The 26,209-nt window shown below is 37.2% G+C and overlaps 7 protein-coding genes and 1 pseudogene across 17 annotated transcripts; 4 read left to right on the forward strand and 4 right to left on the reverse strand.

The window, feature by feature from the left end:
* The first annotated feature begins 100 nt into the window (after positions 1–100).
* On the forward strand, positions 101–5,407 carry LOC105962492 (Tetratricopeptide repeat (TPR)-like superfamily protein). 9 transcript variants are annotated; one of them, XM_088812504.1, is made up of 4 exons: positions 105–2,841; positions 3,324–3,387; positions 3,808–3,879; positions 5,353–5,407. In XM_088812504.1, the coding sequence occupies exon 1, from the start codon at positions 338–340 to the stop codon at positions 2,777–2,779; it is 2,442 nt and encodes an 813-aa protein (XP_088668630.1). In that variant the 5' UTR covers positions 105–337; the 3' UTR covers positions 2,780–2,841; positions 3,324–3,387; positions 3,808–3,879; positions 5,353–5,407. The 9 variants fall into 9 exon arrangements, with proteins under 9 accessions (XP_088668634.1, XP_088668630.1, XP_088668636.1 ...); XM_088812510.1 differs by lacking the exon at positions 5,353–5,407 and having other exon boundaries at positions 105–249; positions 345–2,841; positions 3,798–4,046; XM_088812509.1 differs by lacking the exon at positions 5,353–5,407 and having other exon boundaries at positions 105–249; positions 345–2,841; positions 3,808–4,046.
* Positions 5,408–5,900: 493 nt separating this feature from the next.
* On the forward strand, positions 5,901–8,428 carry LOC105962488 (Chaperone DnaJ-domain superfamily protein). Its single transcript, XM_012986801.2, has 7 exons — positions 5,901–6,648; positions 6,742–7,241; positions 7,338–7,396; positions 7,488–7,544; positions 7,782–7,877; positions 7,978–8,154; positions 8,234–8,428. Exons 1-7 carry the CDS (start codon positions 6,104–6,106, stop codon positions 8,270–8,272), a joined length of 1,473 nt encoding a protein of 490 aa, XP_012842255.2. The 5' UTR covers positions 5,901–6,103; the 3' UTR covers positions 8,273–8,428.
* A 54-nt stretch (positions 8,429–8,482) lies between these two features.
* LOC105962490 (transcription termination factor MTEF1, chloroplastic pseudogene) lies at positions 8,483–9,676 on the reverse strand (annotated as a pseudogene). The gene has a single exon (XR_016029390.1). The product of XR_016029390.1 is annotated as a transcription termination factor MTEF1, chloroplastic pseudogene (transcript).
* Positions 9,677–9,686: 10 nt separating this feature from the next.
* On the reverse strand, positions 9,687–14,062 carry CIPK23 (CBL-interacting protein kinase 23). The gene is made up of 15 exons (XM_012986802.2): positions 12,919–14,062; positions 12,254–12,316; positions 12,094–12,165; positions 11,888–11,995; positions 11,693–11,773; positions 11,551–11,604; positions 11,326–11,451; positions 11,161–11,250; positions 10,912–11,031; positions 10,693–10,821; positions 10,498–10,614; positions 10,323–10,379; positions 10,162–10,236; positions 9,982–10,048; positions 9,687–9,903 (listed from the first exon to the last, which is right to left on the reverse strand). The coding sequence occupies exons 1-15, from the start codon at positions 13,144–13,146 to the stop codon at positions 9,890–9,892; spliced, it is 1,401 nt and encodes a 466-aa protein (XP_012842256.2). The 5' UTR covers positions 13,147–14,062; the 3' UTR covers positions 9,687–9,889.
* Positions 14,063–16,820: 2,758 nt separating this feature from the next.
* Positions 16,821–19,852, forward strand: RH1 (RNA helicase 1). Its single transcript, XM_012986800.2, has 9 exons — positions 16,821–17,161; positions 17,362–17,608; positions 17,832–18,086; positions 18,174–18,328; positions 18,433–18,628; positions 18,743–18,930; positions 19,021–19,225; positions 19,347–19,452; positions 19,531–19,852. The coding sequence occupies exons 1-9, from the start codon at positions 17,034–17,036 to the stop codon at positions 19,623–19,625; spliced, it is 1,575 nt and encodes a 524-aa protein (XP_012842254.2). The 5' UTR covers positions 16,821–17,033; the 3' UTR covers positions 19,626–19,852.
* A 220-nt stretch (positions 19,853–20,072) lies between these two features.
* On the reverse strand, positions 20,073–21,880 carry LOC105962491 (Transducin/WD40 repeat-like superfamily protein). The gene is made up of 3 exons (XM_012986804.2): positions 21,125–21,880; positions 20,709–21,003; positions 20,073–20,281 (listed from the first exon to the last, which is right to left on the reverse strand). Exons 1-3 carry the CDS (start codon positions 21,770–21,772, stop codon positions 20,208–20,210), a joined length of 1,017 nt encoding a protein of 338 aa, XP_012842258.2. The 5' UTR covers positions 21,773–21,880; the 3' UTR covers positions 20,073–20,207.
* Positions 21,881–22,056: 176 nt separating this feature from the next.
* Positions 22,057–24,233, forward strand: LOC105962486 (uncharacterized). Of its 2 annotated transcripts, none has more exons than XM_012986797.2 (3): positions 22,057–22,381; positions 22,730–22,842; positions 23,833–24,233. In XM_012986797.2, exons 1-3 carry the CDS (start codon positions 22,222–22,224, stop codon positions 23,920–23,922), a joined length of 363 nt encoding a protein of 120 aa, XP_012842251.1. In that variant the 5' UTR covers positions 22,057–22,221; the 3' UTR covers positions 23,923–24,233. The 2 variants fall into 2 exon arrangements, with proteins under 2 accessions (XP_012842251.1, XP_012842252.1); XM_012986798.2 differs by having other exon boundaries at positions 23,836–24,233.
* Positions 24,234–25,289: 1,056 nt separating this feature from the next.
* LOC105962448 (glutaredoxin-C9) lies at positions 25,290–26,159 on the reverse strand. Its single transcript, XM_012986750.2, has one exon. It carries the CDS (start codon positions 25,892–25,894, stop codon positions 25,481–25,483), a length of 414 nt encoding a protein of 137 aa, XP_012842204.1. The 5' UTR covers positions 25,895–26,159; the 3' UTR covers positions 25,290–25,480.
* Between the last annotated feature and the right edge of the window lie 50 nt (positions 26,160–26,209).

The following is a 26,209-nucleotide window of genomic DNA, read 5'->3' on the forward strand; positions in this document are numbered from 1 at the left end:
TTAGACTGGATTTCTTCCGAATATTCTGTTTATTTCCTAAATTTAGTGCTTCGCACCGTTAGTTTACGGAAATATATATGTTAATCAGTTTTGTTTAAGCATTTGAAGATTTTTGTTTTGTTTTGTTTTAATTTATCAGTTGATTATGAAGAATTAAAATTTCATATAAATTGTTAGTCAAATTGCAAGGAAATACAGCAGATTGTTCTTGAAATTCACCAAAACCCTTTCTGACATTTAAAATTGCAGGTTCTGTCAGATGTAATTTCCCAAAACCCTAATTCTATTCTGTACCCAATTTATGATAATCTAATTTTGATCTTCTGATTCACTGAAAATGTCAGTTCACAAAAGAATCCGAGAAAGTTTCGCTACGGCTCGCCGCTTCAGTAAAACTACCCTGTTGCATACATGTTCTTCTTTCTCATCATGGTCATCGAAAAGCAGTAGTTCCGCCCCCCCTTTGGCCCCCCAAATGCGCGGGCGGTACGTGGATACAGTTAATCCCGAGGGTAAAAATCATGAGTTTGGTGGGATTGGAGAAATTGGTTCTGAAAAATCTAGGATATTTAGTCCAGATTATAGTTCTTGCAATTGGGGTGGAGAAAAATGCAATCGTGGTATTTCCAATGAGTTTGGCGAGTCAGAAGAAGGAGAAGAGGAAAACAGTGATGAAGATAATGACGATGAATTTAGGGTTTTGAATTCATTCGACAGAAACAGAGAGAGAAGTGATGTTTCTAGAAGAATCGAGGTGGACGAAGACGAAGTAAGACACCCTTTAGTTAGAGAGGTTTGCAGGCTGATTGGTCTCAGAGCATCATGGACTCCGAATCTCGAATCGGAGTTCAAGAACTTGCTGCGCAGTTTGAAGCCTTCTCAAGTTTGTGCAGTAATTCGAGCTCAATCCGATGAAAGAATTGCTTTAGAATTCTTTTATTGGGCTGACAGGCAGTGGCGGTACAGGCACGATCCAATGGTTTATCATGCAATGCTTAATGTTCTTGGTAAGACCAAGTTATGTCAAGGAGCTAAGCGTATTCTTCGGCTTATGGCACGGAGAAAGATCGAGATTTGGCCCGAAGATTTTGGCTGTGTAATGGTTTCTTTCAGTAGAGCTGGACATTTTAGGAAAGCAATGCAGGTGTTGAATCTCATGCAGAAAGCAGGAATCGAGCTTGATGTTTCGATATGCAATACCGCAGTTAACGTTTTGGTTGAATGGGAAAAGTTGGAGAAAGCATTGAGGTTTGTGCAGAGAATGCAGGTTGTAGGGATTGAACCTAATGTCGTCACGTATAATTGTTTGATTAAGGGCTACTGCGAAAAGAATCTTGTTGAAGATGCCATGAAGTTGATCGTAGAAATGCCCCTGAGAGGCTGTTCTCCGGATAAAGTCAGCTACTATACTGTCATGGGTTTTTTGTGCAAGGAGAGAAGGATTGACGAACTGAGAGGGCTTCTGGATAAGATGTTGAAAGAGAGTAATTTGGTGCCCGATCAAGTTACGTACAACACTCTTATCCACATGCTATCAAAGTACGGCCATGCAGAAGAGGCGCTAGGGTTTATACGAGAAGCAGAGGAAAGAGGTTTCCATGTCGACAAAGTTGGGCATACTGCTGTAGTGAATTGCTTTTGTCAAGAAGGAAGAATCGATAGGGCTAAAGATATTGTCGATGAAATGTTATTGAAGGGGTGCACCCCCGATGTTGTGACGTACACTGCTGTTTTGCATGGATTTTGCAGAATAGGAGAAATCGAACGAGCTAAAAAACTGCTGCAGCAGATGTACAAGCACGGTTGTAAACCAAACTGTGTTTCTTACACAGCCTTGTTGAACGGGCTTTGTCAGAACGGGAAATCTTTAGAAGCAAGAGAGATGATGAACATGAGTGAGGGAATGTGGGCCCCGAATGCTGTGACGTATAGTGTAGTAATGCATGGGTTTCGTAGAGAAGGGAAGTTGTCAGAGGCCTGTGATGTAATGAGGGAAATGATCGGAAAAGGGTTTTATCCTTCTCCAGTCGAAATCAACATCTTGATTCAGTCTCTTTGTAAAGCGGGCAGAGCAGATCAATCGAAGAAATTACTAGAGGAGTGCATGAAAAAGGGGTGTGCTGTAAATGTGGTGAATTTCACTACAGTAATTCATGGATTCTGTAAAAACGACGACTTGGAAGCTGCACTGTCTGTTCTTGACGACATGTATTTGAACAACAAACACCCCGATGAAGTGACGTATACAGCTGTCATTGATGCACTGGGAAGAAAAGGTAGAATAAACGAGGCTAATGAAATGACCAAGAAACTGCTCCACTGTGGTTTGCTCCCGACTCAAGTCACTTATCGGTCAGTCATCCATCATTTCTGTCAGCATGGGAAAGTGGATGATTTGTTGAAACTGATTGAGAAGATGCTTCGAAGGGAAAGCTGCAAAACGGCGTATAACCAAGTTATTGAGAAGCTTTGCTGTTTTGGAAATGTCGATGAAGGTTATGAGTTATTGGGGAAGGTTCTGAGAACTGCTTCTAGAAGTGATGCGAATACTTGCCATATTCTCATGAGAAGTTTTTTGAAGAATGAGAATCCGATTGGATCGTATAGAGTGGCTTGTAGGATGTTTAACCGTAATTTGGTTCCTGATTTAAAGCTGTGTGAGGAAGTTAGTAAGAAATTGATTTTGCAGCAGAAATTTGATGAGGCGGATAAGCTTATACTGCGGTTTGTGGAACGAGGTCATATCCCACCCAATGGCAAAAAGGCTGCGTTTGTGTGACAAATAACAATATAAGCACTTGAAACGAAACTGATTCCTTAATCAACTGGAGAATGCATCAGGTATTATTCGCTGATAAATTGTAAGATAAGCTGATCCTCAACGAAACAATCGTCTGTTATCTTGGGTTTGTTAAGGAATTTGATTCCTAAGTTTAACGCTGACTGTTCGCAAAGATAGATATGACTTTATTGGGATCAATCGGCGACTTCCGATTTTAAAATGTATCACCTGAGACCAATTTAGCTATCTCGCGTAGAAATTGAGCTTAAATTTACATGTACGAAATGTTAACTTAATCTATGAGTTCTTTTGTGAATGCATTAAGAGTCTTGAAAAAGCAAAATCTTCCGAGCATGAATTTCTTCAGTTATGGTGGTTAAAAATCCATTTATTTTCTCAACTGTAATTCGATCCCGGAACTTGAAAAACGAGGTAAAAGGAAAGATGAAAAAAAGAAGTAGAAATATTTACACTGAGTCATCTAACACCTTGTTTTATCAGCTGACAAGCTTCTGTCTCTAACTGTAAGCATAATTTTCAGACGATGCAGGACCGAGCGCTTGTCTTTGGACCTTGCATGCATAGTGTATTTAAATTTACATCAGGTAATTCATAGAATCACTTATCCCGCTTCAATCCCTTACTCGAACTTCTCTAAATCGTACTTTAAAAAAAAAAAAAAAAAAAAAAAAAGTAAATCTCGACACCGAATTGCTATTTTTTACGGCTTTCTGATTTTAACTTGGTAAGCATGTGCAAGAAATCCTCACCTGCCTAAAATGCTAGTTAGTGCCTTGAATTTTAGGAGCATTACTAGGTAGTAGATTTATAGCCTTTTTTCTTACATAGGATTTTTATGAATGTCTTCTCTTGTTACTCGTTTATTGAATCCCACCAACATAAGCGAATCTATCAGTATGCTGTGCATAAACAGAAATTTTGCTGTTACGTATAATCGTGTGGAATCTTTAAGTCACTTGTAAAAGCATACGAATGATGTCGCATGATTTTCAAGTTCTATGCAGGATGTGTTATTACCGAACAACGATGGGAAGGTTAAAAAAATATGGAACGAGGTGCAGAACATGAGCTCGAAGGTAAGTTGATTCTGAATACACGATACAACATCACACAACCTTACAATGTATTAAACTCCAAATTTTTATCGCAGATTAAAAGCTGTAAATACAATAATGATTCTTGTTAAAATAACATGTTTATTTTATGATATAAAAGTGAGCGGTGGGCGGGCTATCGTTGTCAATTTGTTGGATTCGTTAAGAAACATTAGCTTGATTCTAGGTTGTCTTAGTCGATGTTCCATATCAAGGAAACTAAATGCATGAATTGTGCAAACTTTTCCTTTCCCTAATCTCTTAAAACACGGTACTATGTATTCTAATGCGACGAACATAAACTTGTCGGTTAATCGGTTGTTGTATGTTGTAGCATCATATCTTGTGACATACGAGTGTGTTTTTCCTTTTGTTTAGGGAGGTTAAGTATAACTTCAGAAAACAATTTTACATGCATATTTTTTTTTCTTTTTTTTAATAGGAATTATGCATTATTATTAATTTTAATGGTAAGTTACATTATCACAAGACAACATAGGCTAGGCCTGTATACATAAGATGTCTGGGACTGGTCCAATATTTTTTTTTTCTGGATTATTATTATTGAATATATTAAGTAAAGACTTGTATTGAATTGCATTGTAGTAATGTACATTGTCTTCATAGCATAAAACAAATAAACTCCCACCCCACAACCACCACCACCACCCACCCAACCACCACCGCAGGGCTCCACCCAAGAATCAGGCCATTGAGATAGGAAATAAATCATTAGGGTCCAACTGGAGAAAAGGGGAATAGAGATTTCATTGAATAATATATTTGCTTTTTAGAAATTAATGATTATCATTGTTTCTCAAGCAAAGTTAAATTATAATTTATAACTAAATAAATAAATAAAAAGGAAAAGTAGAGAGAGAGAGAGAGAGAGAGAGAGGGGTTGGGTTTAATTTATATGATAAAAGTTAATTTGAATAAAACACCACAGCATGCATTGTCTCCTTGTGAGGTGTCAATAATCCTTTCCCTCACCTGTCCTTTTTACCTTTTTACCCACTCCTGCAAATTTTTATGGGACTTCTTCTTCTTCTTTTTAAAAAAATAAAATAAATAAATGGCCTGAAATTAAAATCTTCTTTCAGGATATTTATATGTTTATTTATCAACAATATGTTTTATTTTATTATATTTAATCTAGTATTGGCCTAATAGTGAAACAGCAATCACATGATAATGTGATACACTTGCACACACATTTGTGTATTAATGTTGTCTTCTTGGAAATTAAAACAGCATCCCTTTTATATGTATTACATTTGCTGTAGAATATCATTAATTTTGGGACAAAATTTAGCTATAGACGAAATAGCATCGTGTTGTTTTCCCCTATCCCATCTGATAGAATAGAGGTCCCAATTTTTTTTTATTTTTTTTAAGTTAATTAATTATTTATTTATATAAATTTTATTTATTGGTGATTAATTTATGTCAAAGGGTCTCAATCTACTGCTTAACCAAAAGAGAAAAGTTAAAAAAAAAGATAGAAAAAGGAACAAGGGAAGGGAGGAGAGAGTGGCTAAAACAAGGAAAGCTCTCTCAAGTTGCCCATGTGCCCTCGATTTTGCTGTCTCCAATATTTTGTAAAGAATCTTACCTCATCTCGTTTTCCTTTTATATATATATAATATATATATTCTTCAATACTTTTATACATATTGAAAGTTTGTATAATTATAAATATTAATCTTCTTAAAGAAACTCGATAATGCAGTGGTGGTCTATGAGATATTGCACTTGGTGGTTTTGAATCGTACATTTATATAAATAACTATCCATTAAGCATACATATACACGAGTGTTTGTGTTATTATATGTAGATTAATGGTTCAAGACGAGCAAAACCGCGGAGTGGGGTAGCCAACACAAAGCAGCTTTCCAGATAAGTAGGGATGATTGCTTGAGTAAGTGCTAATATATTTAATTAATCTAGTTTCTCTCGTCCATTACCATTTACTACATATTTAATATATTATAATATAATTTAATATATTTTGAATAATCAAATAATCCAAAATAAAAGAAAAGGGGGAAAAAAAAAAGAGAGGGGGGGAAAAAGTACATTTGTGCAGTATAAACGCATACACTGGCGCATGCCATCATACTTGTAATTACGAATTAGCGATCATTGCTCCTCCGCCTTCTTCTTCTCTCCGCTAACTCACCACTCGCCGGAAAATAAAGAAAAATGGACGAGTCGTGGAGAATGAGGATGGGAATGCCGACAGCTCCGCCGCCAACAACACGGCACATGCCAGAGTATGCTGCCCGGAGATCCACAGAGGACGCCACCTCCCACCGCCGTAAACCCATCTCCGACGACCCCTTAAACCCCGAAGACTTCAACGACGTTTTCGGTGGGCCCCCTCGAACCATTATCTCCCGCCAGTTCTCCACCGGCTTCTCAAGATCATCCTCCTCCTCCACCACTTTCTCCTACGAGGAGATTTTCCGGCCCTCGGACAAGTCGTCGCCGGCGACCCGGAAGTCCGGCCGGAGCTTGCCGGAGTTCATGATCCCGGGTCAAACGAGAAAAACCGATCACAATAATCAGAACAAACGTCAAAACAAAGGGTTTTACAGCGATATCTTCGGATTAGAAGACGATCAGAGAGTGGTGAGATCAAGATCAAGATCAAAGGCAAGCTCTTCATCTGTTCTCAGCTCGGAGGAGCTCAGCCCTCTCCGGCCGCCGTTCGACTACGATGTTTCCTTCTTCGCTTCAAAACTCAGGTAGCTAGCTAGGTGTTTGATATTTTTAACATTTTTTTTACTTCAAATGAACAAAGAGTAAATGTACTGAAATAAATTCGGATCGATTTTCAGGCCAATAAATGTAAGATCAGAGTGGACATCAAAAAGAACAGGAATGGGGCACGAAGAACACCAAAGACAACAACAACAACATATGTCGACCCCGCCATTTGCGGGCAGACAGCCTTTTTACGGTACCACCGAAAACAATTGCCCTGATAATTTGAGGAGCTACCCTTTTGGTCTTAATCGAAAGAATTCATCTCCAGAGACGATTAGTATGGAGCCCATTTCGAACAACAGTTGCAGATTCTCTGCAGATGACTTGGAACTCGTCAACTCACCTTCGTCGCCCGTTTCTTCGATTTGCCAATCTTCCGGAAAAGAACAAAAAGGATGTTTCCCAATGGAGGAAGAACAAGATGATGATGACGATGATGATGTCATGAGCTCGTATGTAATTGAGATCAATTCTGATAATAGGGAAGGCACGTGTGAATCGAACGGTGTGGATGAAGCGATTGCGTGGGCGAGAGAGAAGTTTCAATCGCAATATTCTACTGAAGATTTGAGTGAGTTATTAATTTTTTTTTTTTTGTATATAGTTTTCTTGAGTTTGGGAAAGCAAATCTTGAATTATTACTAAAAATTGGTTCGTATCGAAGCAGAAACGATGGACGGGCATCGTGTTTCTATGGGGCAAACAGAGAGTTATTATAATTCATTGGTAATAAATATAATTGTCCATTTATACGATTTCTTGCTGCCGACTGTCTTTATCACAATCTAATTTCAAACTTACGTCTCTTATTTTATAGGATGAACAACGGGATAAGTTTGCTGCCAAAGAAGAAACGCAGCAATTTGAATGCACGGTATTTTAAACAAAATTCAACTTTGTTCGCATTTGAGACTATATTGTTATTAAACGAAAGTGGATTGATTCGAGATATTTTATCGAATCATAACTGAAAAATCGGCTGCTTTTCAAGCAATGTCATACCTACTGCGATAAGCAAGCAAAAACAACAACTAGACGTGACTAATGTGAATCTTTTTTCATTACAAGATAATAATAAAGTAATAAAAACTTGATCTTTAAATCCTTACAGCTAGAAACGGAGCTGCAAATATTGGACGAGCAGATAAGGTTGTGGTCAAGTGGCAAGGAATCCGATATCCGATTGCTTTTATCTTCTCTGCATCAAGTGAGATGAAATTTCCTCAAATAAACTAATTAATCATCAACGTCTTTTAAATATTCGATTTTGCCAAAATGACATGAATACCCCTGTTTCCCCCGTTCAGATTCTATGGCCGGAGAGTGGATGGTTGGCTGTGCCACTGTCGTATATAATCGAAATCTCGCAAGTGAAGAAAGCGTACCAGAAAGCCCGTTTATGCCTCCACCCCGACAAGCTCCAGCAACGGGGTGCTACTGAACAGCAAAAATACGTTGCTGATAAAGCCTTTTATGTTCTACAGGTTCGTTTTTTTCTTCATTTTAAATAGCAGATAATTAGTTTATGTTCGGTTATTTATAACGGTTGTATGTTCTTTTCAGGATGCTTGGTCTGCATTTATCTCCCAAGATGTGTTCTGAGGATTATAATTTATTTTCTTTTATTGCAAGAAGCAGAGTAAAATATCCAAATATTTGTGATTATATTTGTCTGAGTGTCTTTCTTTGGATCTTGTTTGTGTTCAACTACTGTAATAAATTAATAATTCTATATTAGTTATTATTTGACTAAAGAAATGAGAAGAGAGCCAAGAAAATGGGGTATTTATAATTATATTAAGAGATTAATAATAATATAATAATTAATTATTACACTTATCAAAAAAAAAAAAAAATTATTATATTTAAATGTGTTGCTTTATCAACAATAATTCCGTGAACTCGTGGTCGGTGGTCTTGAGCATCAATGGCAGCGGAATATTCAATCCACTCTGTACAACCTCGATATGCCGCGGTTTGATCTTGTTCTCCAAGCTGAAACTAAAATACTGCGGGAATTCCTTAATTTCATCCAATTTCCCCTCAATTTCCTCTCTGAAATATTCAAATTTCGGCTTGAAATTATTCTCGATACTGAAAGTGAACAGCGCCGGACACCTGAGAACCATGGCCACCGCATCGGATTTCGAAAACCCCAACCCGACGAGAAAATCCAGCTTCGGAATCAGCGTTTTCTCGACGCTGGAAACCAGCAAAATCGGATCTTGATAAGCCAGCGCGTGCACATCTCTAAACCCCAATCTGCGGAGATAGAACAGCGCCGGCTTCAGTTGGTCCCGGACGCTGGAAACCAGCAGCCTAGGGCATTTGTTGACCGCCTTTCTGAAATTCCGATCGGGTACTTTGAGATCCGACGAGAGGAAATCGAAAACCGGATCTAGGTCGGATTTGATGCGTGAGGTTAAAATTGAGGGGCACATACCGAAGATTCTGCCTAGATCTTTGAGGTGGATGCCTTTTGATTGGAGGAAGGTGACGATTTCGTGGATTGAGTGCAGAGAAACTGTGCGGAGGGATGGGTTTTGGGCCAAAGCCCGGCCCGAATTGACGCCCATGATTTCTAGGCAGAGGATTTTCTCTTTGAATTCGAATGAGAGATTTGCGTGGAGGGTTGTTTGGTAGAGTGGATTTGTGTGGAGTGGGGTTTTTGGTCTGCATGTTAAAAGATTGTTGTTGCTGCTCTGCTGCTGCTGCTCTAATTCTGCACTTGGTTTTGGTGAACAAGAGAAGGTGACGGAGGAGGGGCTGCATGCCACCGTAGCTGCCAGCATGGCGGCGGCGGTGGTGGTGGAGTGGGATAGAAGAAGTGTTGTTTGATGATGCCTACAATGAACATTCAGCTTTCCTTTTTTTTTTATCTCATGTTGGAACTGACACCTGGCAACTTTGTCTAATTTCATTGGCTGGAAATGGATTTCATAAGATTGGATCAGATTATTCACTCGTTCAGTTATTAAAATAAAAAAAAAAAAAAAAAAAAAAAAAAAGTAATTAGTTGGCAAGAACAAGCTTGCTTATTATTACAATCTGGGATGTTCTCAAGTTAAGAGAAGCTTTAACATTGGCAATCCAAATCCAGGGGATAACTACATATTGAATAAACAAGGGAGTTATTTTATGGACATGCAGTTTCGACAAGCAATACACACAGACAGCAAAAGAAAAAAAAAAAGACGAACGACGACGGAATAATCCCAATCAAGTCGACAAATCTGCAAAAGAATGACAGATTGATAAGGTTCCACTTCAACTGCGTATCGAAATAGTAATGCAGATTAATAAACGCATACCATTATTTGCTTCATCGCCCGTTTTCCACACAATATCTTTCAACCCAATCGACAAGTTTTTGTAGAACTGCATCACAAAGACACCCCCAAAAAAGGAGAAATCGAACACAGAATCCAATTATCGAAACATTCGGAATATATATCTTTTTCGATTAAATAAAGGGCAAACGGTGAAAATACCTTGTGGAATTCTAACGTATCACCTCCAGACTTACGAAGCTCAACCATGTGCAGCGAAGGAGCCACTTCAAATATCTGCAACAAGGCAATTTTCAAGATTTACTCGACCGATGTATCAAAACCAGAAACCAGAGTGCATTTGGAAAAAAAAGATTGCATACCTCAGTTGTAATTGCTAAATGACCCTTTCGCCCTGATTTCTCCCCATGAAGTTTCATCTGAGACACCATAAATAGATAAAGGAGTTAAAGTTAAATATATGTCTAAAAAGTCCCTAAAACAAAAATGAATTCCTTTCGTTCTTTTACTTTTTTGTAAGTGGTGTGTGTAAATCACCTTATAGTTGTTTTTCTTGACATCAAACCCCATCGGACCAGCAGCTTCCTCAATTTTCGAGATGATCTCGTTGGCAGTGCTTTTAGATGTAAATCTTGTTTCTCGTTTCACAAGACCCTATAGTAATTAAAAAAAGAATGTTAGGCGTGTAGTGTAATAGAAATTATCGAGATTCTGATTCTATTTATCACATACCATTTGTTTTTCGAAAAGGGAACTCAGATTGAGACCCTGTGAGGTAGAGATAAGCTCGAAGGCATTCATGGTCACTGGTGCTATAGGTGGCCTTTCATCCCGCCTCTCAACAACTAGGTTTGGAGATTCCTGTTTATGAAAATGAATGGCTAATAATTAAAAATTAAAATTCTATTTCCAAATATTTACTAATTACGAAGCAAAAGAATGAACACCAACCGCCGATTCATTAAAAACAGAATTAACATCGTCCAGTGTAACTTCCTCGTGTTCAAAAATAGGTGGCTTGTATCCTTTCTTGAACCACTCATTCTCAAGGACCTCATTAGTTGTGATGCGCTGTTTTCACGTGGCAAAAACATTGCTTTTGTTATATGATCGGATAGAAAAAGGGTTCTTGCAGAATATAATATTGAGGCCAAAAACAAAATAAAAATTGATTCTTTGACCAAAAAGATCGTTTGGTACCGTTGATGGATTGGGATCCAAAATCCTCTTGATTAGCTTCTTTGCGCTGGAGGAAAACCACGGAGGGCACGAAAAGTCCGCCTTAAAAATCTGCAATCAAATAAAGTAATGACAAAATGTAATGTAGATATTGAGATTAAAAAAAAAAGATGTTTTTTTTCTTACCTTTTTGTATAATACCATAAGATTCGAATCTTCGAAGGGCAAATAACCAGCCATAAGTACGAAAAGAATAACACCACAAGACCAAAGATCCGCCTTGGCTCCATCATAACCCTTATTGTTGATCACCTACAAAATTAAATAGCCAAAAGAAGAGATATTAAGAATTTTTTAATCAGTCACTAAACAAAAAATCGAACAGAGTTGTGCCAAAAGCTGATTGCGTACCTCTGGAGCAACATAATTTGGCGTACCACATGTTGTGTGAAGTAACCCATCCTCCTAATAAAAAGATTACGAAAAAAGAATTAGTATTAATGCATTCGTATCCACCAATTTGTAAATTTAAGTAAAACGTAAATCATAATACCCGAACTTGTTGAGGTAAAGCGCTCAATCCAAAGTCAGACACTCTGAGAACACTATTGGCATCAAGCAGCAAATTCTCCGGCTACAATCAAAGAAAATGAAGAAAAAAAATATTGGAATCTTTTCATCGTCTCCAAAATATTCAGTTTGGGTAATTAGGAGAGAAACGGATTAAACAAATAAATTGCAGGCTCACTTTAAGGTCTCTGTGGTAAACACCTCTGCTATGGCAATAATCAACAGCATTAATAAGCTGCTGAAAATATTTCCTCGCTTCATCTTCTTTCAGCCTCCCTCTAGAAGCCTGGTCACAACAAAAAAAAATATAAAAAAATTAAATCGATTATTGTTGCGCACAAGTTCATTATCTTAAGAGTGAATAAGACTACAGTCGTAACATACAATTTTGTCGAAAAGTTCGCCACCAGTGATGAATTCCATAACAATATATATCTTTGTCTTGCTAGCCATAACCTAGCAACGAGAAATAATTTTTCAATCATTTAACATGTAGTAAAAATAAAAGCTTCCCAGTGTGCCCAAATCGTATTCTGTCACTAACCTCGTGCATTCGAATGACGTTAGGATGCCTTATTAGTTTCATGGTAGAGATTTCACGCTTGATCTGCAAGTGGGACAACAGAGTTGGAATGTGAAACTCAAGATCTCAACAAAACACGAATATTTTCAACTCTGGTTAATTTCCTAACAAATACTGCAACGAATGAATGATTGATTGATCAGAAACAATCTCATTATAATTCAAATAAGATCGGGAGCAAAATATCAATTAGTGATTACATTATATGCGAAACCTCGTTAGTCAACCAACAAATTAGATAATACATAGAGCTGCATCGGGGATTACAAACCCCACAAAAAGACGGGAAAAGGGGAGATACGAAAGAGGTACTCCATAAAATCGCAAAAGTGGAGCCGATTTTTAACTAAAAAGTGAAACATAAACGGAACCGGATGCCAGAAGCAAACAGTAAATCCAACATCAGGATGTCAAACCCCACAAAAAAGCATGGGAATAAAAGCAAACAAAATTGAAAAGTCAAACCAACAATTCAGTATATACTGACTCTAAAGTCTAGAACACCAACAAAATCAGATTCAATTCAGAAGCAAAGAGTAAATATGCCGATCCATCAAAATCAAGAACCATACGTAACAGAAGATATTAAAATTTCAAAAAAAAAAAAAATGTAATCGAAACCGAACCTGGCCAATCATCTTGTGCTTGAGAACCTTGTCCTTATCAAGAATCTTGATAGCCACATTCTCACCTGTTTCCAAATTCTTAGCAAACTTCACTTTCGCAAAAGTCCCTTCACCTAATGTTCTTCCCAATTCATACCGCCCCACCCGCGTCCGCCCACCGCTACTACTCCCAATTCCACCACCACCACCACCACCACCACCACCACTTGATCTTGATGCCATCACCATTCCTAAATCCCTCTCTGTTTCCTTTTTTTTTTTTGTGTGTGTGTGTGTGTGTGTATATATTATATTATATATATGTGTGTGTGTGTAGATTCACCAAGATTCACCACAAAACCCCCTTTCTGAACAATCCGCAGATTTATTTTTTTCAGCTACCCTGATTTGCCAATACAAATCCCATCCATTTTATTATATATGAAAAAAAGTTTTATTTCTTGAATATTCCTGAACGCTATAAAAACCTCTTCTTCTTGCAAGGTTGCCAAACCTGGGATTTTCCCACATTCATCTTCTTTTTTCCTCGAATACTTTTCTCTCTCAAGAAAAAAAAAAAAAAGGACCACACAGTAAAAAAAAAAAAAAGGGCAGATCACAAACCAATCAAGATTGCAACTTTCGTAGGAGAGAAGGCGGAAATTCTTCTGTAAACGGAAGCAAATAATGACGGCGCCATCTATAAATCGTTTGGTATAAAAAGGAAAGAGTATTCGCTCGAAAAAGGAAAAAAAAATAATCAAGATTAATTGAACGTATTCAAAAAAGGGAAATTCTTGTTAATTCGTCTTTCACATATCGTCTGTGTGTGTGTGTGTGTGTGTGTGTGGGGCTGAGATGTGTCGGATTTGTGTCGGGATTAATGGGAATTGGAGTTGTGATTACGCAGAGAGGGGGAGCTTCAGCTTCGCCTAAACAATTGATGGAAACTAATAATATATTATGAATTAGCGCTAATTAAACAATTTAGGGTTCCCATCTAAAATAGTACGAGGAAGAGTGGACAACTGAGGAAGGTGATGTCTGATTGGGTGGGATATTGTGTGGTAAGCCGCACGGAATTTTATGATGAACCCCCACAATGAGTCAAACATAGGGACTCGGTTTGTACGCGGATTTCCCCCCTTTTGACAAATCGCTTACCACACGATGGTGTTATTCCATAATTAGGGCTTGTTTGGCTAAGAAAAATAATATACGTATTAAATTATTAGTTTGTCTCGACATTATTAATTTATACAGATTTAATTGTATATCAAAGTAATTACTTTTGAAATTAATTACGTCCACATATATAGCAATTTGTTTTGTTTTCTTTTCTTTTTTGACATAATCAATCAATAATATTGGTCAACCTATTCAATTTTTTCATCCATCTCACATTATATATAATATGATTTTATTTTTATTTTTTTCTCTCTACTTGCATAATTTGACAATGGGAGTCTGAAACTGATGTTATAAGAATCTTATTTACATCTTCGGTTAGAGATAATCAGAATTAAAATTTAGGTTTAGGGATTTATAGATGTTCATCCCAATATGATGGATAGGTAACGAATTAAATTTTGGATTTGCTGATTTTGAGCTCAAGCCCGATCTAAAAAATATAGGTTTGTCGAGCTCGAGCGTTGTTCAGATGTAACAAGCTTGAGCTCGTGAAACAAGACGAACTCAACTCATTTACATCCCGACTATCCTTTATAGTTTCTACTATATAGTTTTTAGGGGTTCTTTGAGAAAACTCCCTCGCTACTTTTTTTAATTGAGGGAGGCCCAAAATATTTTAGTCAATTTGAGAAAAGTCCACACCCATTTTCAGGTATTATATTTTCCAGCTTTACCCCCGCCCGCCACCTCATCACTGGGTCAGCGCTCCAGGATTTTTTTTTTTTTCCGTTTTTTTAATCGACTATGAAGCATAGTCGATTAGTCTTAAAACGACTATGCTTCATAGTCGATTAAGGAAAATCTTTATTTTTTTAATTTTTTTTGTTTCTAATTTTGTTTTAAATTTTTTTTTTGGTTTTTTTAATTTTTTTCTCTATCAAGTTTATTAATGCATAGTCGATTAAAATTTTAGCTATTAAAAATAACAAATCATAATTACAAAAAAAAATGCAAAATCAACTATATTTAAAAAAAATATACAAACATTGTAATTGATTTATACATGGGAATCAATAAACAAAAAATCAAAAAAAAAAAAAAAAATTAACAACTGGAGTTGGTTAACCTTAATCGACTACTGAACATAGTTGATTAAGCCTTAATCGACTATTGAACATAGTCGATTAAACACACGTAGTCGATTAAGGCCCTGCCTGCGCGAATTTCTTTTTATGCGCGAATTCAGCAAACCCATCGCAATCTTCCACCCAAAACCGCCGCCGCCATCAGACCCATACCCAAAACCGCCGCCACCAACAGACCCATCGCAATCCTCCACTCAAACCGCCGCCACAACCATCATTACCATCATTCATGAGCAGAGAAATTTGAACAAGTCTTTGTATACCATTTTATAAAAGAAAAACTAATTTGATGTTTTCCTTCCAATTTAATTTCTTGATTTGACAGAGAAAAGGAAAAAAGTTCTACTAACTCTGACCCAAGTTTATTTGTGGAGTTGTGGGAGGTTGACGAGTTGAGCTGTTTACTGCACAAAGAGCAGGGAAACGAACTGCACGATGCCGCCGGCCTCGAGCAGAACCCATCTCTGGCCGAGGCAAGGTGTGAAGCGGTGGAGTGGATGCGAGGAGAGGCAGTGGCGGTGGTGAAAGGCGGTGGACGGCGGGGGAGAGGCAGCGGCGGTGGTGAAAGGCAGGTGAATTTGAGAAAGAGAAATTAGGGTTTCAAAATACTAAAATAGTATATTGACAATTAAGGGTAAATTTGGAATTATAAAAATAATATTTGGTGGAATACTAACCAAGGAGGTTTTCTCAAATTATTTTTGGGAGAGGGGGTTTTCTTAACTACATTTACTAGATGAGGGGGGTCTTGCTAATAATCCCTAGTTTTTAGGATCACGTAAACAAACAATTTATTCCCATTTCCCAGTGTAATTTTCTTTACCTTTTATACCAATTCTAGTAACTACGCTCTAAAATTTAATGCAACAAAAAGACCCAACGACTATAAAATACTCCATCCTTCCCTCAATAGTTGTCACTTTTGTTAGTTGCACACATATTAAGAAACTCAATAAATATGCATAGATAGTAGCAAAAAGTATAGTAAATCACTAAAATGCCCATGCCATTAATTGATTTTTAAATAATTATATTTCAATTAATTATAAGTGAGGAAGGGCAAAATTGAAAGATTGTAATTAATTATTCATCGGAATAGGAAAATGACAAATAATTTGAAATATGAAAAAATGGCAAAAGTGACAAATATTAAGGGAAGGAGGGAGTATTAATCTATAATTCATTTTTCCACCATGTTTTTTAACAAAGAAAAGAATAATTCGACTGTTGACTATATAAATTAAACATTTGTTTCTTTCTAAATTATAAAACTTGGTATTCTACAAATAAGAATTTTAACTTGAAAAACTTGGTTGTGTCATAATTACAAAATGATTAGTGACTATTGATAAATTAATGAAAATATTGTTTTAAAAGATGATATATTTTTCTTCAATTTATCCAGTTTTGCTGTCCCATGCACAGTGGTCAACTCTCATGTTTCGGATAAAATCTTAACTATATTATATATTTATTGAATTCTGCAATAAATAAATAATATAGCTTTATTGTCTTATATGTCAAGGGTTTGACAATCCTTATGCATAGTGGGCCATAGTAATTCATGACCACATTTAATTAAATAAAAACATGGGCCTAAAATTGAGCCCAAATGACAAGTTAAATACACCCTAATTTGTAATTAAATTGGGGGAATTTACTTCCAATCAGGTGGCACGGTTCTTGATTTAGGGTTTTTCTAATTTCAACGTTTCTTACTTCAGCCAAGCCCGCTGTGTGGCTATCTTGCGACATTCTTTCATTTTCTTTCTCCTCTGATTATATATCCCAAACAACCTTCTTTGATCAACAAATACTTCAAATTATTCTTGTAATAAAACAGAGCTCGAAAAATCTACAATGGTGGAATCGGCGACAGAGATAAAGAAGAGGATAAATTTACCTGCCATACCATGGATGAGAGACCCAGTAGACATTAACCTATCCGAACCATGCCCGTTGGACTCGCTTCCTTTTCTTGATCCCAGGTTGGTTTTTCTGTTATTTACTTGATGTTTTGACTCTTGTCTGAATTTTTTTACGGTGGTAATTTTGTGGGTCATTCAATATAGCTTTGCAATTTTATTTGTAAGGAGCTGATTATTGTTCAGTTAAAATGCAACATGTTGTTTAAGCTGTTTAAGTGTAGTTTAGAGTATTAAAGATTCAATTTTTATTTTTTTGTTAGACTAAAGATGGCTCTGCTGCATAATACGGATATCAAGGATATGGCATCGTTGTTTCCTGTACAAGTAGCAGTTTGGCACGAAACAATCGGGCCGGGTTCTTTTGAGAGAGATCTTTGCATAAACTCTCCTACAGGGAGTGGGAAGACTCTTTCTTATGTGTTACCGATTGTGCAAATGCTGTCTACTCGTGTGACTAAATGTCTTCGAGCTCTCGTGGTGTTGCCCACTCGTGATTTGGCCGTGCAGGTAATATCTTGCTTTTACGTTTTCCGCAATTCGCATTAACCTATATTGACTGCCCGATTAATGAATAGTGATTTAGCACTTGTTATGAGACACGATGAAATGGATTCAGCTGTATTAAATCTTGGATTTTCCAGTCGCATAAGAAGATATACAATTTCATTTCCGTAATAGATTGGTATTATAGTTGATGATGATAAAGTACTACCTTATTTTTCTTTTCCAGGTCAAGGAAGTATTTGACTATTTGGCCCCTGCCGTGGGCTTGTCAGTGGGTTTAGCGGTGGGACAATCTTCGATGGCGGATGACATTTCAATGCTCATCAAGAAACCCGAACTAAAGAGTAGCATCTTTTACGACCCTGAATATGTTCGTCCGGAGCCAACAAGTGCAGTGGACATACTTATAGCAACACCAGGAAGGTTGATGGATCACATTGACAATACCGATGGTTTCACACTCGAACATCTCCAATTTCTTGTACGTAATATAACCCCCGTTTTCGTTCTAAATCATCGTTGTAAAGCTGAATTCTTGTTTCTAATTGACTGTGTCACTCACTCTCAGGTGGTTGATGAAACAGATCGTTTATTAAGGGAATCGTATCAATCTTGGCTACCTACTGTTCTTCAGTCGGTGTACTCTAATAATCGAAATCAGTTTCCTTTTGCCGACAACATTATTCTTCCTAAATTCGGTTCACTGAAGACCATAAGGAGTTTGTAAGTTTCGGCTATGTTCTCTCGTTAATTTTTTTACCCCTTCAATAGACTTAAATTAAATAATTTCTACTTCTAAAAAACCGTGAACTTTGCAATCGATGCAGCGGCGTTGACAGAGGGTTTAAGGGTAAGCCGCACCCGAGACTCGTAAAGATGGTTTTATCAGCCACGTTAACTAAAGATCCAAGTAAGATTGCACAGCTTAATCTTCACCATCCTTTGCTCTTAACCACCTTGCAAAAGCGAGACGAGACTCCTCAGAGATATTATCTTCCGGAACAGCTGAAATCCTTTAAAGTGGTACGAAACAGATAAACATTCCAGCATACATTTTCATTTTTCTGCAATTTTAATATTTTTTTCGTTACTCATGTGCATTTTTGGTGATGAAATATTCCTTTAATATATTCGCAGGTGTGCAAATCGAAGCTGAAACCACTTTATCTACTTGCGCTTTTGGAAAGTTTGAAATGGGAGAAATGTATCGTTTTCACATCGTCTGTTGAGTCAACTCACAGGCTGTGTACTTTATTGAATTTCTTTGATGGCCTCCAAATTAAGTTTGAACAGTACTCCCGCTCTCAACCCCAGGCCATAAGAAGGTAAATTAAGACATGTTTATTCCGTTCTTTTTTTTTTCTTTTTCTTTTTTTATTTTATTTTATTAACATTGGATGAAATATATGTTGCAGTAAGACATTGAGGGCATTTAGAGCAGGAAGAATACAAGTACTTATTTGCTCGGATTTAATATCTCGAGGCATGGATGTTAAAGGGGTTAAAATCGTAATAAATTACGATATGCCTGCATTTACTAAGACCTATGTTCATCGAGCTGGTCGAACTGCAAGAGCAGGGCAAGTTGGAAGCTGCTTCACACTTCTGCGCAACGACGAGGTCTGCCTTTTTTCTCAGTCGAATTTTTTTTTTTAAGATTATTTTTATTTAGTTTGTATGTATTTATAGTTGGTGGTGTATTTTAATTTTGGAATGTTTGGGATATTTTTTTTGGTTACAGGTTAAGAAATTCAAAAAGCTGTTACAGAAAGCTGGAAATGAATCATGTCCCGATTATTCCGTTCCATCTGAATCTGTAGAGTCATTTCGTCTTACTTACAATACAGGTAAACAATACACACACACGCGCACACATATATGTATATATACATAGAATCTCGGACTCATGATTTATTTTGGTTCAGCTTTGGAGAGATTGAAAGAGAGTATTGAATCGGGGAAAATACAGAGAAGGCAAGGCGGAAAGAAAGAGAAGAAGGCGCTTGAAGAAACTACATAATGTTTTTCTAACATTTCTTTCCTATATAATTTTCTTTTTTCTTTTTTCTTTTTTTTTTAGTTCTAACAGATGAAATGGCTGAATCTCCATTTTTCGACTGTCAGTTGATTTGCAGATTTTGCTAATTGACTGCGTAATCTTGCCGGAATTATGTGGAGAAAAAGACAGATATTGTTATGATTCATTTTTGGATTTACTAATTGATAATTTAAAGGGGTTTGCTTCCATTTACAAGTATATATATAACTTGCTAATTTATATATTTTCGGGTATATACGAATTCTCGTAAATATTTAACTTTTTCAGAGTTGGTAAATAATCAGGGAATTATTATAAGGCCTCGTTTGGTTGGGGAGACTTAACTATTATTAACTAAAAAATTGGATTTTGTTTGATGTTTGGTATTGCTTCAATACTACATCGACTCAAATTTTCTGTGCAAGACCCTTTTAATAGTGCAAGACTTGTGATATAATTTAAACCAAAATAGAGTCATAAACAAAGACCTAACAATGGAGGCAAAAACAGAAGGGACGAAAAAACGTTGGGGAAATGTAAATTCAGTGAACATCCTCTTCAGCTCTACGATACCAAAGCAGCTGCAGCATCTGTATCTTCATCTGCATTCAGCGTTTCTAACCGAGGGCGTTTCAAGGCTGCAAGAAGAAACACAACCATTGAACAAATTCATAATGAATTATGGTTAACGAAATCAAATTGGAACTTAATATGCGAATGACAACGATACGACCATAAAAACTTTACATAATTGACACAAAGGAATTACTGAGAAACAAGAGACTTCATATCTCTCTTGCAGTTTTGCTCACTATTCATTCATCATTTATATGGCATAAATATTGTTTGAACTTTCTAGAGAGTTTTTAAAATACTTCACATAAAAACTGGAGTTGGTGTTAATATCCACACAATCTTGAAACTTTTACATAACACAGATACGAAGATTGACCATTGCTTGATACACGAAGTTATCGACATAATTGCAACACTAAGGAGAAAACATATGACAAATCCAGAGACAATAGCTAAAACCTCCAAACAATAAAGAAAGTGTAGACTCACATTTAATAGACGATCCAGCAAGGCAAGTGAGTCGCGATTTGGTATTGACCTCGGCTAAAGGGTTTGTCTTCCCTTTACCAGCCATTCGCACATCCCAAACGCGTATTACCCCATCGGATGATGCAGATGCCACCAAATAAGGATCCTCCCCTGAATTATCACTGTTCTTCGATAAAACTACAATGCCTTTGAGCCGAGCCGGGTGAGCATCTTCAATAGTATATGCCAATTTCCCACTCACTGTATCCCAAGCAGTAAGATTCTTATCCTCTCCACCTGTAAACAAAATCCCATTCTGCCAAAAGAAATCCCAATAAAAAAAATCAGCACAAAAAAATCCGTTCTTGATTTTAATTTTTGGCTATTAATTCACAAGCAAATATGAAATGAAAAATTGAGAGAGATGGAGAACTCACATTGCCAGGGGCAGCGCAGAGGATTCTCTTCTTATTATCCAGCTCGAAGATTAATTTGGCGTCCTCCGATTCGTGAACACCGATTTTCTCATCGACTACCATGAAGAATCGTTCACCGGTTCCGTCGAACTGCACGATTGATGCTTCTTTACTCAACTTGCAGTAAAAACTCCGCCTGCCTCTGATCAAATTGACCATGGCCAAGCAATCGTCATGGCCGACAGTCAACGCTAACTTCCCCGACGGGTGCACGGAAATCGAATTGACGGACTTCTTGTGGATTTTGACGGACTTGAGAAGCACGAAGGGGTCGGCGTCGTAGATTGAGAGCGAACCCTCGGCGTCGGCGGCGATGAGGTTGCGGGGGAAGGAGGAGAGGGCGGGAGGGGAGTACAAGGCGAGGGAGGTGATTGAGGAGGTATGGTAGAGGGAGCCGATCTCGGCGGATGAAGCGAGGTCGTAGATTTTGATTGTGTCGTCGTTTCCGCCGGAGACGGCGACGGAACCGGCGACGGCGACGGTTTTGATTGTAGAGAGGTGGGACGGAAAGGAGAAGAGTGGGCTTAGGGTTAGGGTATCGGGGTTTTTACGTGATTTTAATTTGTAGCCCCAAATGAAACGCTCGTATGATCCTGCAACCAAACTCATCTTCCCAAAAATTTCTGTTTAGCAGAGGTAGAAGAAACAATGGCGGAGGAGCAAGGGTTTAACAGTGAGGAAACCCTTGACAGAGGGTAATATTGGAAAAGAAAACCCCTCCCGCTCTATTTAAGACATTTTTGTTTTGTTTAGGGGGCCCAAAATAATTAAAATCCAACAGGCCCATCTTCAATTTAATTTCTTATTGGGCCCAATTATTATTTTAAATGTACATATTAGTACTAAATAAATAACAAAAATAAATTAGAATCTCCTCTTCTTCTCCAATAAGTAACTTTGTTCAGTATTTTCTGGTGTCGATCTTCAATTTGATAAAACCTAAATTTGCATTTTGTTGCAGACAATTATACCTCACATCGCAAATCTCGATTTCGGAATCCGCCCTCTTCTTACTGTTGCTAGACTAATTTCACCCCTCACGGCGGCGACGCCGAGAAATGGGTGAACTCCAAATCCAACACCCCTTCTCTCTTCCACCACCGCCGCTCCCCCCTCTTCCGCAGCCGTCCTCATCGCGCGACGATCCCGCCACTCGGCCGTCCTCATCGCCGGAAGGCCGTCCTCCTCCGCCACCCCTTCCTTTCGACCCCAGCCGAAGTAACCCTCTCTCTCCCTTTTTGTGTGTTGCGTGTGTTTCTTCAATTTTTGTACTATCGTGAACGATCTATCCGTATCCGTATATGATTAATTCTTTGAATTGTGATTATGGGCTTCGGAATTTATATGTGTAATTTCCCATGGCATTCACGTTGGCGATTGACCTTGTTCATAGCTTTATTTTTGGCCTTTATCTATACTGAATATCTGGATTGATTTTGATAAAAAAGCTATGGATTGGGATAATTTCATGCTACTGCTGATTTCTACATGTGTTGAGCTCATACATTTTAGAGAATTATAATTAAATTGTATCTTATGAGACGAAACCTTTTTTGTCGATTCAAGTGATCGGCATCATCAGAAGGAAGGCATTGATCAAAGAATTGGCAGCTTCATACCATGCAGAGTGCCTCACTTACTGCCAAGAACTTTTGGAACTTCAGAAAAAAATAGACGAGGTATTTAGCACTGTGATGCGTTTTATTAACAAATTGATATTCAGATGTTTGCTCGTTGAATATGTCCGCTGGAATATGTGATCGTTTTATGATTTGGTTGTCTACCAACTATTTGTTAGTTTGTCTTAAACAGATTGGGATTTTGACATATGCATACAAAATTTTGACTTTGATTGTCTTATGTAGCAATGTGGCGATGCTCGTTTGTTAGTCTATGTTTTTATATGAAGAAAATGAATCATCTAAAGGATGGCCTATGATCCCCGATACATTTTCGACACATAATAGAGTAATGATGGTAGATTCCTTTGACTGGGAGAGATAGAGACCAAATTTTATATTGTTAATCCTGTTACTAACACTCTTATTTCTGCTATTCTGTTTGATGGTATTGTCTGAATCAACTAGCTATTATCCCCTGTGAGGAATTTAATTGCTCGTTGGTTTCTTATTTTAGGAGGTCTGAAAATGAAAATTTTCACTTTCTTCTTCATGTCGACTTTGACTGTTTTGGGTTTTTGAAATTTGTAAAGGGTCAATTTGATGATTATAGATATATTTTCTATTTGTAAAATCTACATATTCATCTTCCCATTTCCATCATTTTTCTTCTCTGTTTTGCTCAATGCACTGAGGTAAATTTTATAGCTGTATGATAAAGGTGTATAGGATGTAACGGGTTTCAGGTTGGTTGTTAATGACATCGGGACAGAATTGAAATAAAAAAATGTGATACCAATAGCATGCTTAACACTTGTCTTTATGTGTGTGGAAGCTCTTGTATTTGTTTTTCACAATTTTCATCATTTTTTCGACTGATCGAATCCGCCATATTTATGATTTGGTTTATACAACCTATTACCAATCGGTCTACTTTTAATCCAGATTTTACATTTACGAAACATTTTGCTGTATATAATTTTCATCTGATTTCTTGCATGATAAGTGATGCTTTGATTGAGTAATTAACCGATTCTTGAAATAATACAGCAGCCGTTTACGGACATAAAACCGGCAGATGAGCCAAGAAAAGAAATGCTGAGATCGAGACCCTCCAAACGTGTGAAGAAGTCCCGCTAGGTGTCACTGCTGATTTTAGATCTGCCTCTTATTCACCTATTATCTTTTGAATATATATATATTAAAAGTGTATATGTATTCAACAGCTTCATACTTCCTCATTTTGCTACATATGATTAAGTTTATGTGAATGATTGTGTTTAGTCAGTTATATCGAGCATGGAAACCATGTCTTCGTGATGAAATCCTTGTAATGCTCGACTCCCGCGTATAAGAATTTGTGCGATACTAGATTGATCTGTACCATAATTTGTGCTATTTGTATACATTCTTTGTAAATCTACCGGTTAAAATGGTGTAGGTTATTCCAATTGTTTGATGGTCGGGGTGGAAATTGGAATAGGGCTGATTCCTATGCGAATTTTTCCAATTTTAGAACATTACTTTTCATTCCAAATTCCAAAATTCCGAGTTTTGTTTTTTCCGATTTTTTTGGATTGGAATTGGAAGAAATTTGAGATTCTGAATTTCAATTTCCGAGAAACATCCTAAGATTCCGATTGTTTTCTGAAATTCCCACTTCTATTATTTATACTATTATTATGTATTTTGGGTGACTAAAAAACTGAAAATTTTCGATCTTCGTTGACCCCAATTCAAAAAAGTTCGATTTTGAACCAAGTTTTTTTCATTCCAATTTTCAATATTCTGACTTTTGAACTTTACAATCTTTATAATTTAATATTTTTTTCTAAAAGTGCTAATCCCAATCCGATCAGGCCGATTTCCTCTCGTGTTTGATAGAGGGAAGATTTGTCTAACTTTGCTAAAATGCTCTTTTGTGGCAACATATATCTTCATCCTAATTTACAGCGGTTTTCGTTACTTTTTTTTCTTTTTCCCTTTTGTATTGTGCTGTTAAATGGTGAAAAAATCATGGTCAAATGTGCATATGTCATCTGATCTCTGTGGATCAGAACTTGAAGAATACAAATGAAATTGAAATTAATAAAAGTAAAAGAAAAATGTGTGTCATAATTATCTATGAGATAATCGTTGATTGCGTGTCATTTTCCTGGGTTGTACTAATTAGTGCTGAATCCCACTGTCCCAGTTGTCTGTCGGATATTTAATTTTCCTTTTTAGTCTAGTAGTAATAAATCAAGGCCCTGTTTGGCATTATTTAATTTCAATTTCATATAATTTGATATTATTGAAAAATAAAAATTGATTTTTTTTCTTTTTTTTGAAAAATATAAAAATTGAATTTTCTTCATCCTAATTCTACAACCAGAGACCACACCTATCTCATGTATGTATGCATGCATGGCTCATGTGACAATAAACAATTTCCATAAAATAAAACATTGTAATAAAATAATTTGTCCAGTTAATTTCCATAATCAAAATCAACATAACAATCAGTGAAATAAAATAATATATAATATCGCACAAAACCATAATTATATTAATTAATATAAGCTGATGTCATAACAATGGAGAACAGAATCATAGATTCAGTCCCACAATATACATAATTAAAACTAAAGTTAGGGTTAATAATTTAATAATATTATTTGGAAAATTAAATATGTAATAATTATTAATAAGCGTAAAATTAAAGCCAGAGTGCTCCGGCGTCTTTGAGCAGAGGGACGAGAGTGCCGTTGATGTGGCAGGCCATAACTGTTTCGATGCCGCCCAAAAACTTTCCTCCGACGAACACCGCCGGCACCACCTGCTGCCGCGGCTTGCCTCCGCCGCCGGACAATCGGACGAGGAGTGCGTGGATATCGCTGCCGGAGGCGCAGCGGTCGAGCTCCACGACGGTGGGGCCTACGCCCAGACCGAAGAGGAGCTGCTTCACCACGTGGCACATGCAGCAGCCGCTTATAGTGAACACGACCACCGCGTTGCCGGAGACCAGAACGCTCACCTTCTCGTACGCCGCCTGCATATTCATCGCCGGCGTCTCTCCTCCGCCGCCGTCCACCCTGACAGCTACCACCGGTAAGTCCTTCGCCACCTGCATTTTGTACAATTCTTCGTCTAATTTAACTTGTACTGAGAGAAATGAAAATTGCCGAATTAATTTAGGGAGGGGAATTAAATTAAATAGTTAGAGGAAAGAAGAGTCTCATGAAAAACCATACGATAACTAACTAGGGTTTACATTGCATATATATATAAGCATCACTTATGAGAGAGAGAGAGAGAGAGAGAGAGAGAGAGAGAGAGAGAGAGAGAGAGAGAGAGAGGAGAGGGCGTAGGTGTACTGGTAGCAGGCAAAATGTCTGGCGGCCAGATTTCTCATGCTTTCTGCATTCGATTTATCGTCCTTTTACAG

This window comes from Erythranthe guttata, chromosome 13 (assembly GCF_056151865.1).
Source record: "Erythranthe guttata isolate IM_541 chromosome 13, IM_541, whole genome shotgun sequence".
Lineage (NCBI taxonomy): Eukaryota > Viridiplantae > Streptophyta > Magnoliopsida > Lamiales > Phrymaceae > Erythranthe > Erythranthe guttata.